The sequence below is a fragment of the Acomys russatus genome, chromosome 1 (genome assembly GCF_903995435.1).
Source record: "Acomys russatus chromosome 1, mAcoRus1.1, whole genome shotgun sequence".
Taxonomy (NCBI): domain Eukaryota; kingdom Metazoa; phylum Chordata; class Mammalia; order Rodentia; family Muridae; genus Acomys; species Acomys russatus.
In genome coordinates this window covers 15,218,255-15,231,634 of record NC_067137.1, presented here as the reverse complement: position 1 = coordinate 15,231,634, position 13,380 = coordinate 15,218,255, and the positions used below count along the sequence as shown (strand labels likewise).

General features: G+C 47.9%; 1 protein-coding gene across 1 annotated transcript in view; it reads left to right on the top strand.

The window, feature by feature from the left end:
• The window catches only part of Vit (vitrin), a 74,637-nt gene that overhangs the window by 22,011 nt on the left and 39,246 nt on the right, over nucleotides 1-13,380 (top strand). The window contains exon 5 of the mRNA XM_051153650.1: nucleotides 7,158-7,343. Within this exon, the coding sequence (XP_051009607.1) occupies nucleotides 7,158-7,343 (186 nt within the window). The remainder of the gene's footprint in view (nucleotides 1-7,157; nucleotides 7,344-13,380) is intronic.

Genomic DNA, 13,380 nt, shown 5'->3' with positions numbered 1-13,380 from the left:
GAGCTGTCTGAGTTCACAGGAGCGCAGTGTCGTGTTTGAGGAGATTATGTGGGAACTAACATCTTACCCAGTCAAGTCCCACTGACCCTCATGATGGGTTAATCCATGCCGGGAACTTGGCACCAAAATCAATGCGGCCAGACAGCCACAGCTTGGAAGTGAAGGGTGTTTTGTCATTTTCAGGATTTGATACTGTCTCTCTATTTGTGTCCATTTCATTCAGAATGACCGCGGCCTTGACTTGTATTGTATTGTCACTTTAGACGGTGATATGACTTTACACCTAGAAACATTTCCTGGCAACTAAGAGGGAAGAGGCTGCCTCTACTTGGCTATGAAGCAAAGGGAAGGAGAGCGAATGCTGGGGCTTACTCACGAGCAGCAAGCAGTCAGAGCAATGAGTCTGAAACAGGACAAAACACATGGCTGTGGGGCTCAGCCGAGCCAGCCTCCCCAGGAACAGCAGGAACTAAGACATTCCTCTTTCTGTGCTAACTGGGGCACTGTGCCCTCTGCCTGCTCTCTAGGGAGGTGCTTTGCTTTCTCACAGTCAGGTGCTTTCCCAGAGTTGGCTGTCCAAAAACATGGCTGGTTTGCATTCTGCTCACGGATGTAGGCTGGACATGGCTCTGGAATTTTAAGAGCTAACATCCCTTGATTATTTTTGCCTAGTGCAAGGCACGGTGACCAGCCCTTTCCCTGGTGGTTTTCAGTCAGCCTGGATTACTACCAGTATGTCTCATTCTTAGCCCTAGTGCACAATTTGAAGAAAGCACAGCTCAGAGAAGTTGCTTGTCTTTCACCTCATCGCCGTCTCATCATTACCTTTAATGACATTTTAACCACTGACGTGATGATGACATATTTATTGAGTTGCAGGAACACAGCTGTCTCCATTCCCCACAGTGGGGTGAGACCTTGTGATATCTTTTTGTTTGTTTGTTTCTTTGTTTGTTTGTTGAGACAGGGTTTCTCTGTATAGCCTTCCCTATCCTGGACTCACTTTGTAGACCAGGCTGGCCTTGAACTCACAGAGATCTGCCTGCCTTTGTTCCCCAAATGCTGGGATCACAAGCATGCGCCCTGTATGACCTTGTGATATCTTAAGGACCAGATCTGATCTATGTCCTGTCTTCCTTTGGTGAGGACACAGGGAAAGAGTGACAAAGCTTCCTAATAGTTCCTGTTTCACCCAGCCTGCCACCTCTGCTCATGTGGTGATTTCTGAACAGTTAGTGTGCAGATAACTGGGTTCTGTTTTGTCTACTCTCCTCTTGCCGGGTCCCCACCCATTCCCTTCCTTCCACTCTCAGCATAGCATCCCAGAGACCAGCGGCCCCTGCACTCAGAACCCTGGCCTTCTCTCTGGACTGCCCCGAGGCCTGAGTTGCTCTGAGGTGAGGTCACCTTCTTTCCCATCTCACTTGGCCTGTAATTGGTGAGGGCCTTTGGCCAAGGACGCACTAATGGCACTGATAACCTCGGAGATTGCAAATGTGGAGAGACTGGCCACAGCCAGGGAACCTCCTGACTTCAGAATACACGTGTCAAAACCTGCTCCCTTTTTACTCTGGAGGAAAGGACTTCCCAGAGTATTTCCCTACTACCACTGCAAAATCCTCTCCAAGGGCTCCAAGGCACAGCTTCTTAGAAATCAGACTTGGAGAGGCTGAAGCAAGGAAAGTCGCTTTCACCTCTACACACCCCTCACAGCATGACTCCTACCCCCCTCCCTCCTTTTATTTTCTTTGTCTCTCTCTCTGCATGGGGAGACTTTGGGTCTGGTGACTCGAAACTCAGGGATTCATTTCCTGGTATAGAAGGTACTATTGGGGTCCTTCCGGCTTCGGCCCTCAGTTCAAACCTGAAACATGGAAAGGCCCCCACACAATGTCCGGTGACCACAGCTCTCTCTATGCCACATCCCTGAACCACAGCAGCCTGAGGCAGAGAGCACCAGAATCTTCTCCTGCATCAGATAAAGAAGCTGAGCAAAGAAGGATTTAGCACTTTGCCCAGGGGATTGTAACTAGTTCCTTAGAGACTGGTGGAATGCGTCATCCTAAAGCAGGAAGCAGTGGTGACGAGAGGGCAGGGAAAAGGAACAGGATCCAAGAGATACCATCTTGGATTTTGGAATCCATTTTGTTTCAAAGCCCTAGGCACTGGACGCCTGACCAAAGCTCCTCTTATCGACACCAACCGTGGCCATGCTGAATTGTCCCCACCCACAAAAGGCTTGTCTCTGTACCTTGAAGTAGTGCAGTGGATCATGGGACTTTTCTCCCTCCTACTTCTATTTAACTCGATAAAGTATCCAAAGGTCACACTGTTGAAGCACAACCATTACTGCTGTCACTTGTCCCCAGTACCACACCACCTCAGGCTCCTGTGGCCTCTCACCAGGTATTAGTATCTGTTCCTTCCTTCACACTTGCATCCACTCATTCATCCACGCACTCACTATGAACTGAGGACCTTCTGTGTGGTAACCAAGCAAATGGCAGGTGGGCCAACGTCAAAGGGATGTCTGGGGTCTTGTTCTGCTTTTTAAAGGACAGGCCCACATGGGGTCAGTCCTTACTAATTTAAATGCTATATTCCAGTGAGAGCTATGAAAGAGCAGCCCACTTGCTACTCTTCCCGAGTGACCAAATTCCTTTAGAAATTGGGTAAAACAGAAAAGAGGTAGACACAGAGCCAACTCCGGCTCCAGTCTCAGCACGCTGCGCAAAAATGTACTAGGCTCTCAGAGAATGAGTTAACGGGTGAATCAGGTTAAGATGACCCCCGGCCCCAGAAGCATAACCACAGCCTTCAGTGGCAAATTATCTCACTTGAACCCTGGAACGCATCTGATTTGCTTAGTGGGGCTCACGCTGGGGACAGATATTACCCGACATTTAAAGGCTGTCTCTCCCAGGCAGTTAGCAACCGTTAAGCAGGCAGCTGCTACTTGGCTACTGTTTCCATTTGCTCTGAGCTAAATTAAAAACAGATAAGTGTTGATTTGCAGAAATGCACAAAACAACAACAACAAAAACAAACAAACAGACAAAAAAACCTGAGGAGGCACATTCCTGGTGTCACGGCCAAAGGAGGCTGAGAAAAGCTGCTATGGAGAAAGAGTGCCAGGAAAACACTATCCTGTCTCCCCTTGGTGTTTGCTAAGCCCTGCCCTGGAAGGAGACAGTGCTGATGTTTGCTGCAGTAAGTTCCACCTCCTGACCTCACCGCCCATACCCACCACATCCCCCCTCACCCCTCCACCTCCCATCCCCCCACCCCCCACCTCCCCTACCCCCCACCCCTCCCCACCCCCTGTGTCACCACTCCTGACGGTAAGCTTTGGTTACACGGCCAGAGACCTTGAGATAGAGGCAGGAATTCTCAAGTGATCAAGGCCATCTCCTACTTTCTTTCCTTTTTGTGGAGAAAGACTGTGAGTTTGGAGTCAACCGCCCTTGAGTTCAAAGCTCATGCCCACTCCCATTTGTCCCTGTGTACGGGAATTGCTTCTCAACCTCTTGAAAAGCCTGCTCCTTAACTTAAAATAAGGATGTACCAGGACGGTGACAATCTACCTGGAATGCTTATGTGAAAATCCTCCAAAGTGCCAGCACACAGCAGATGGACAGTGGGTCTTAGGTCTCCTGCCCTGGTGTACAGTCCTGAGGCTCAGAAGGAGTTAGTAGTGAGATGAGCAACCCCCCACCCCAAGCCAACCCCCAGCATCCAGACATCTGGGCATCTTGGCTTGCCCTCTTCACCGCCACCATGGCACACTGCCGTCCACTGCAGAGGAGGAGGCATACCATGGATCTGAGATATCAACTCCTACCTTAATTGAATCTTACATATGCTGACATATACACGTCACCCAAATTACGGCATCAGCTCTTCCAAGAGGCCATGACTGTCCCCATTCATAAGAATCAGGATCAGATAGCTTTAGAAGAAAGACTGGAGAGGGTGGGGCCAGGAGCCAGGGCTGGGAGCCAGGGCTGGGCTGGGCTGCCATTCTTATATCAAAATCCCATGGCACATCTGAGGTCTGGTGAGTCGGCCTCTCTCTGGGCTGCATGAGTAACACCCTGTGCTCGGTTCCATGGAACTGCCAGGTGTAGGGAGTTCTGGGGCTCCATCTGCCACCGCTGGGGAAGGCTGCTGGGGATGGAAGGCTGCTGGGTAAAGCTGTACTTGGCCATGCCCAAATGAACAGCACACAGAATACCCAAGGCATTTCTGCAAAAGACTTTGAAAGGAGACAGATGTCTCCATATGTCTGATGCCGCGTGCAGAAACCATTTGACTGGATATTATGAATGAAGAGTGAGGTACTCAGTCAGGAACTGGGAGACTTGGGAGAAATGGCATCCCCTCCCTCCATGTTGAAGATGCCTCTCCCTGGTGACAGAGACAGGACAGATGACTCTTGAATAAACTGATCGAGTATTGGAAGGCAGCTGTGCCCCACCAGTGGATTCATTGGCTGCCCTCCTGACGTTTAACCTAAGCTCTCTTGAGAAGGATTATTTACAAACTGAGATGACTGGGGTAGTCAGGGGTTGAGGATCTGGCCAATGGGGTAAGGAAAAGGTAATTGTGATTTCCAAACTACAGTAAGTGATGATCCAGCAAAATGAATAATTGGATTCTGATCCTGTTCTTTAAAATCTACAAGCAGTTCTACACTCCCTACAGGAAAGCAAACCAAACCTGGGCCCACACCTCCCTCAAGAGGTGCTAACGCCTTCTAGCATCAGCATACGGCAGTGGATTCCTCTTGAGAAATTAAACACTTCTCTAGATTTATTATGAATGGCTGTCCTTTAAAGTAAAGGACATGTCATACATCAGGCAGTGCTGGCTCTGCCTCAGGATGGTGCAGATGCCGGCTGAAGCCCGGAAGCCATCCATGCCTCTTTAATATTGTCTGGCCCAGTCTTCTGACTGATTTAAAGATGGCCAACTGTTGGCAAGCAACGGGGTAAATAAAAATGAGAAATCTGCTACCTACCCACAAGAGCAGATGGAATGGCTGAATCACGCCCCAATCCCAGGTTTGCTTTTTGTATGGCCTGCCCTCCCAAATTGGTGCTGTGATTCACCCCTGGAAAGTGGCAGTATCAGGTTGTGGAAGGGAGCAGATGCCAGTGCTGGGCACCGGAATCCGAGGACCAAATGTTTGTCTGCAGGGCTGTTGTTCTGACACTGTTCTCCAAGGACGCTGTACCACATACAGTGCCATAGGACATCAAAGAGCAAGTTGGATGGAGAAAGAGGCATCTTTTGACCCCAGGTGTTACCCTCTTGGCCTGCTTCCCATGTGTCAAAAGTGCAGCAGCTCTAACCACAGGGTGACTGGAGCCAGGATGCTATGGTAGAAAGAAAAGTCTCTTCCAAAAGGTACCCAGATCCCAATCGCTGGGACCCGAGTATGCCCTTCCATGGAGAGGAGCACATTGCTAATAGGATTGAGGGTCTTGGCATTGGCTATGTTCCTGAATTGTCTGGGTGGGCCCTAATACAATCACATACATCTCCATAAAAATGAAAGTAGAGGGAAGTTACTTGACACACAGAAGAGGAGTTCATATAAAGATAGGACAGAGGGAAAAAATTGAGGACGCTAATCTTAAAGATAGTCATGAACCAACCCATATGAACTTGGCTGGTGCAAGGATCACAGTCTACCCTTGGGCTTCCTTGAGGATGCTGAGGGATGCTGATGCCTTAAACTTGGCACAATAGTCCTTATTTTGGGATCCTGGCCTCCAGAACCATAAAAAAAAGGGTCTCTGTTGCTTTGAGCCACCAAGTTTAAGGCGATGTATTAATGGCAACACCAGCACACCAGAGTCCCAGTTACAGAAGCTGACATGCTCTACCAGGTGCCCAGTAGCCACTGGCACCAAACCCAGAGCTGAGGGACTGATCATGAGGGGGACCTTTCTGTCTCTCTATGGCCCAAGGTCTCCAAGAGAGTCCCTTGCATTTCTGGAGTAGTCTCCCTTGCCCTAAACCTTCAGGGAGACTCTGGGCAACTGGAGCACGAACAAACTGAGCCTTGCTTTGCAGGAAACAAGTGGAGCCTTGCATCAGCTCCTCACACTCCAGGGAATGACCTCCTGCCCAGGCTTAAGAGACAGCTCAGTGGTTAAAGGAGCTTGCTGCTCTTGCAGAGGACCTGGGTTCAATCTTCGGCACCCATGTCGGGCAGCTCACAACCACCCGTAAATCCATCTCTAAAGGATCTGACTCCCTCTTGTGGCCTTCACTGAGACTATGCTCAAATGCATAAGCCCACACACACAGACACACAGACACACACACACACACACACACACACACACAGACACACACACACACGATTAACAGTAAAAATAAAATTTTAAAATAATAAACCTTCCATTCAACACTCAAGTAAGCAACCAAAACCAAACTCAGTGGATCAAATATAGGACACCACAATAGAAGGGAGCTTATTTGGGTAGAAAAGGAGTTTCAGGGTGGGGAGGTGATGAGAGAGAGCAAGGAGAAGTGGAAAATACGCCCAAATCAGTATGCACACATGAGGAAGTGTAAAAGGATAGACACCAGTGAAGCAATCTAAGCCTTCATAATTTAGGAGAACCTAGATGATCCTTGCCATTGAGCTAGTCCCATCATCCCAAGACTTCAGGGGCCCGGAGAAGCCGGTCGACTGATCATGAACTAAGCCAGAAGCATTCTTCTGTAAGAGTGAGCCATAGTGGAGGCCCTGGACGCACCATGTAGCCATAGGCCAACTGCAATTGACATAGCAAGGTAATAGAAAGGCGGAAGGGGAGAAAGACATGGAGGTTAGAAAGGAAGAAAACAAACCATTGCTTGTGGTGCCCGGCAAAGTAATTCGGCAACTACTTGTGTTCCGCTTTGTCTACGTTGCTGTAGCTTTGATCTGTAACTTAAATATGTTGTTTCATCTTTGTTTATCGGCTTATTGCTCTGAAATTGTACAGGCTGTTTATGTAGATTCAGCCCTCTACTGCAACTAGCCTAGGTCTCTGCTAAAAGCCAGTGGTGTTCAGTAAATATTTATTTGACTTCTGGTCCTCTTCAGTTCTACAGGCAGGCTGTTTTGTGGGCACCAATGCAGTTCTGTTTTCTTACAGGTGAGACCACAAAGCCCTATGAGAAGCCATCTGGTCCAGGGACAACCACACAGCCTATCACCCTGACACAAGCTGTAGCTATCCCACTAGCTGAGGCCACCCACAGAGCCACCTCCAAGCCGTTCGCAGCATCTGTTACCAGCAGCCCCAGACCCCAACCCGTAGGCCACAGGAGCCAGGAGATGGGTGAGTAGGTGGGCCAGTGTGTACTATGAGAGTGGCATGGTATATCCTGAAAGGAACAGCTTTTTGGAATCTGGGCATGGGTATCCCACACTGGCCCTTTCAGGAGTGTGTGAGACCTTCACCCAGGTGGGAGGCAGCAGGCTGTGTCTTCCAGATTCAAAACACAACTACTGTTGCCACACCCACAAAATATTCCCCCAAAGCACCACTCCTTCCTCCAAAAGCTCAGTTGATAAAGACAGTAGGGTTCGCTCTAGCCATTGTTGTGTTATTGGATTTTGTTTGTTTCCTTAAATAATAAGAGCCCCACACCCAGAAGTCTTTAACTATTAAGAATAAAACCAAAAGACTTTTTTTAGGAAGTCAGGCAGGTGTTTGCTTGTCATGTAGTTTCTCCACACGCTTCTATCGTCACCACCCTGAGAGTAAAAAGCACCTGTGTCAGTTCAAATAGTTTTCCTGCAAGGGGGAATGGGAAATTGTGCTACGGGATCGCTGTTATCTCAGAAGCTTTCTCTGAATAGTTCCTGTCTGCTGACACATTTTTCTTCTTGAAGCAAGTTCCCGGGGCTTACTGTTTTCAGCGTCACCCAGTTTTCTTTTTCTTTTTTTTTATTAATTTATTCATATTACATCTCAATTGTTATCCCATCCCTTGTATCTTCCCATTCCTCCCTCCCTCCTGCTTCCCCCCTACTCCCCTCCCCTATGTCTGTGACTGAGGGGGACCTCCTCCCCCTGTATATGCTCATAGGGTATCAAGTCTCTTCTTGGTAACCTGCTAACCTTCCTCTTAAGAGCCACCAGGTCTCCCTATCCAGGGGACATGGTCAGAAATGGGGCACCAGAGTTTGTATGAAAGTCAGACCTCACTCTCCACTCAATGGTGGAGGATGTCCTGTCCATTGGCTAGGTCTGGGTGGGGGTTGGAAGTTTACTGCCTGTATTTTCCCAGTTTTCAACCATTACCGCCATGCAGCGTTATCCCCCGTTTCCTAGCAGAGCCCAGCCGTCTGACCACCCACCCTCTTATTGTCTACAGGAGAGTTTGTGCTTTCAATGCACTGGGCACTTTTCTAAGCACATTACACATATTAGCTTACTGAGTTGTCCCAGCTCCTGTGGAATAGGTCTATATGACTTCTACCTTGAACAAATCCATTGTCATGGTGAATAAATTAAGGAATAAGGTGATAAGGGAAGGAGCCCTAGGTCACACAGGTGAGTGAGTGGAGCAGGAGTCAAACTCCAACACCTGGCCTCCCGGGTCATCAGCAAACACACTAGTGAAAATCTGAGCCACGGAGGACTATACTTTGACCAGGATGAAGTGGCAAGATTGGAAGCTGATGGGCTTCCTTGATGCCTTTAGTGATTGATAACAACTGTCAGGATGCACAGCACCCATGCATCCCTTAGGTCAGGCACATCGCATGCTTTTTATATTCTTGTCAATGATTCTACTGTAAGTATTCTATTTCATAGATGCCTCCTGGAATTTGTGACCTAAAGGTCCCAAGACAGAGAATCATAAAAATAATTTTGTAAAGTTTTGAAACCCATCAGACATGTTCCCCACCCCATCACATTCTTGTATTACATGAATATTAACTAATATTAACATAATCTAATGATACCTGGTAGCAAGAGAGAAATATTCTATGAGTCTAGGTAACCAGGGCTCACAGAGGTCCCCGGAGGTGGAGCTTTTTCTTTCTCACATCCCAAGCTCTTGGCTTTAGATTCCTTCATCCTTTCAAATGCCTTTGAGTATCTGAATCAGCTGCCGTTTCTCCCAGAGGGCATCAGCTCTTATGTAACAGAGAACAGTGGGTGTGTGGCTTGTTTTCTTGGCTGTGCTGGCAGCTTGGAAATCTTGATGCCAGTTTGGCTGAAAAACCTCTCCCAAAAACCTGAAGTAGTGACTCCCAACCTGGCAGAGGTTTGTTGCTCCTGGCTTTGAGACAGGGCCTTTGGACAGCCCATCAGTGTTCCCTTTTTCATCCTCACACAGCACTTGCTTCCATGCAACCCACACACTGCTGGGCAAGTCCTTGGAAAGAGGGCAACCTCCGTGTAGCAGGCACCGTAGCTGTTAAGGCAGGAGCCCAAGTCGGCAGGGAGGGAGAACCACTGTCCTAATCAAACAGCTGTCTTCTTTTGTGAATGACTTACATAAGTAAGAGAATGTTACTGTGTAACTTGAGTCCATAGATCTCAATGTGAGCTCTGTGGATGCCATATCCTGTTGCAGCATCAAATGACGGAAGCCCATCCCACCCCCCACACGCCCCGCCCCACACACACACCATGTGCTGTTGTTCAGTAGTACCTCCAAGAATGTGGTCTTGGAGCTTGATCATTAATAATAATTTCAATTGCCTTCTGTCCTTTTATAAAATATACTTAATAAGATCATATGATAAGGTGGGCCAGGGTTGTGGCCCAGTGAGGCCTCGGGTTCCATTCTCAATGTTACTGATGCCTTTCCTGAAGCCCAGCCGTGAATACCCGACTACACGAAATAATACTTAATGGATAAAGAACTGCCCTTTACATTCTGAAATTGTCTTCCAGTGGTAGTAAAGCGCTCCTTACAGTGTTGACAGGCAAGTCGGTTGTTGTTGTATATTTTCCCCTTTTATATGTGGGACGGAAATGGAAAGATTCTAGCATTGCCTGTAACTGGGCTGTTCCAGCAAAGCTTACTTCATTTAAGCAGTATCCATTCGATGCCTACGATATGTCAGACAACATTCTAGGACCCTGGGCGATACCCATTACTACCCCACCTCAATACACTAAGAGTCATGGCCAATTCCTTCCGCTTAGGACACCTGGCATGTGTGTAGCTGGCAGAGTCACCTTTGTCCTGCACTGAAGTCAAAAGCTTCTTCTCAGACAGAACACAATACCTTGGGCTCTTAAGTGGTGCTCAGTCTTCCTAATGCTGCGCCCCTTTGCTACCGTTCCTCACGTCATGGTGACTCCCCAACCATAAAATCATTTTTGTTACCGCTTCATAACTGTAATGTTGCTACTGTTATGAGTTGTAATGTACATCTCTGATATGTGACACTTGGGGGTTGAGAACCACTGCCTTAGAGCGAGGTTGACAACAATGTAAGTAAATGGTTGACAACAATGTAAGTAAATACTTAGACACAGGAGAGACAGGAGCACTTTCAGCGTGGGAGGACTCGGAGGGGAGAGAAACTAGACACATGGCGGCCCTTTCTCTGACCCGTGAGCATATAAGCAAAGGCTGGGAGTAATGAGCCAAGAGACAAAGGAACAGAGACTTCTCACAGGACCAGAGTAAGGCTGTCTTCACGGGAGAGGCTGGATATGGTATCAGTGCCCACCTCAGCACCCAGCACCCAGCACCCAGCACCCAGCACCCAGCACCCAGCACCCAGCACCCAGCCCTAGAGAGAGCCACCCAGGGAGCCAGATCCAAATCCTTAGTTAGAAAAGACTTCCGTAAAGACCGGCAACCTCCAGGCCCAGCTGGAGGGGCAGTTGGCATCGCTGAGATTTAGAAGGTAGAGTGGCTGCTTGCAGCATTGTTTTTCCACTCAGGTTCACTTTAAGAAGCACTTTGGTGGCCACTGCTGATGTAGCATTAAATGCATGCTCCACACGAATAGGCCAGAGGGGTAAAACAGCACCACCTAGTGACAAGGCATAGAAATGACAGGGCCATTCATTAGCCCTCCTGCCCTGGGCAAGAAAGGAAGAGGAGAGGCAGGAACAAGGGCTGGAGGAGACCAGTGTCTGTCAGTGCACTCCTTTCTCACACACTTCCCTCTCACTCATATGTCTGTCACGAGTGAACGTTTCTCTTCCTCCAGGTGTCTGGAGACAGTTTTCCTTAAAATTCAATCTTTTAAAAAGACAAGCATTTCAAAAGAAAAATGGAGAAAGACCATGATCAGGCAAAGTACAGCAAAACTACAAATGGCCAGTGACTATATATATATTCAACTTAGTCAAGAATCAAATAAGCCCCAATTAAATGGCAAGCTGTCACACACAGAGAGAAGTCACACTGCAAATTGAAGTACACTATTTGGGCAAGAGTGTGGAAAAATGACAGAATTCACACTTCCAAGAAGGCATTGTAGGGTAATAGTGTCCAAGCATGAGGAGAATGAGTGTGGAGGTGTGCTCGCAGGAAGGGAAATGAAGATTTACTCACCCGTCATTAGAAATAGAGGGAAAGTTACCATAGGGCTGCTCAAACAGCGTGCAGGAGGAAATGTGCTCGCGTACACAGCAGAGTGTTATTCAGCACAACGGAAATGCAACTACTGCATTTTCAGGAGACATGGGAGAAAGAACAGAGATCATTATTTTCAGCAAAATAAGGTTGAGTCCAAAAGAGAAATGTCCCGCGTGCTCTCTCCTATGTGGGATCTAGATTTTAAAGTGTGGGAGGGCGGGAGGGATAGGGGGAGGGCACAACGTGGACTAGGAGAGGAGAGGTCTGAAAGGAAGGAAGCAGAGAACAGCAACAGAGCAAAAAAGGTGAGAGGGTGACAGAATATATGTGACATGAAAGCGGGGGGGGTTGTTTGAGGGTGTGATCAAACAAAGGGAGCCCCAAGAAGAGGAGGGGATGTGGGGAAAGACTGTGTGAGGGGATGAATAGGAGCGTTAATATGACATGTATACGTAAAATGTCATATTTAAACCTATAGCTTTGAATACTAACCTTTAAAATTAATTAAGTAACCAAAGAAGCTGATAAGCACGGGCACTGCCTGGCATGAGATTGGCCTGTGGTAGGTTGCCCAGTCAAAGGCACGTGAGGTACAACACGGCCTTCTAGCCTGGCCCTGCACGTGTGGGCTGTATGTGAGAACGCGTGCAGGGCACAAGGGTTGTATTTCCACGTGCCAAAACTGGAGGCCAGAAACCGCTGGGTAGAGAACAAGTGACGGCGCTTTGCCACGCACAGTGTACAGAAGTTGCCTCTTTTGGTGACCCTGTGTCATTTTTATGAATAGTACAAACAATAAGTCTGCTCTGAGTTCGTGTCACATAAACAAAGCATAGCCAAAAGGAAGAGAAAAGAATCCACCATGGATAGCCCTAAAAGAAACTAGAACCCTCCCATTACCTCTGGCTTCTGCCTCCCATGGAACACAGGTCCTTGCCTCAGCTAACTGCTCCCATGGGGTTCTGTGTTTCTCTTTGCAAACGCCCCATCTCCCCACCCCACCCCTCACCCCTGCCAAAGCCTTCGTTCGGAGAGACTGCCAAGTAAGCAAGGAATGCTGAAATGTGTTTGAGTCTCTCCCAGCGCAATCAAGGCTAACCCTTTGGACGCCTCTAAAAATGACGAAACCTAATGCTATTTGTATCAACCTCGCGTTTATGCAGCTTACACAAATTGCTAAATGTTAAATGACATTTCTGCTGCAGAATTGCTTTTGCCTCCCCACAAGTGGCACAGTTGTGAGGAATTATTTTTGAGAATGGGGAAATTTAAGAAATGTGGCCCTGATGGAATAAAGGACTTACTCTGCCAGTCATAAAAATACAAGGGTATTTAGTGCCTGGAATACCAGCCATTGTTATAAATTCAGTCTACTCTATTGATTTGTTTGTTTGTTTATCTACCTACAGAGCATTCTATGGCTCTATCATCTATCCATGTATCTATCCGTGTATCTATCCATCTATCTGTCTGTCTATTTACTTGCTTATTTATTTATTTTTCCATTCCAATGCCTCCTCCAGGGCAGGTTCAGACTTCACAAAGGCTTTGCATTCATTCTGACCTGGGCCCAAGCTTGCCAGGACGGCTCATGGAAAAAATGAGAGCAGCTAGTTTTCACGTTCATGCTCTGACCAGTTCGGCTGTGGTTTCAGGTCTGTGGTCCGCCACCGCCTACACGAGCAGCAGCCGACCCAGTCCTGGCAGCAGTCCAGGCGAGGAGAGCCTCAGCTTTCTTCTCTGGCTGCTGCTGTGCAGGGCTCCAGCTGCTCAAACCCTCACCACTCGATTTTGAGCTAATAGAACCTTAAA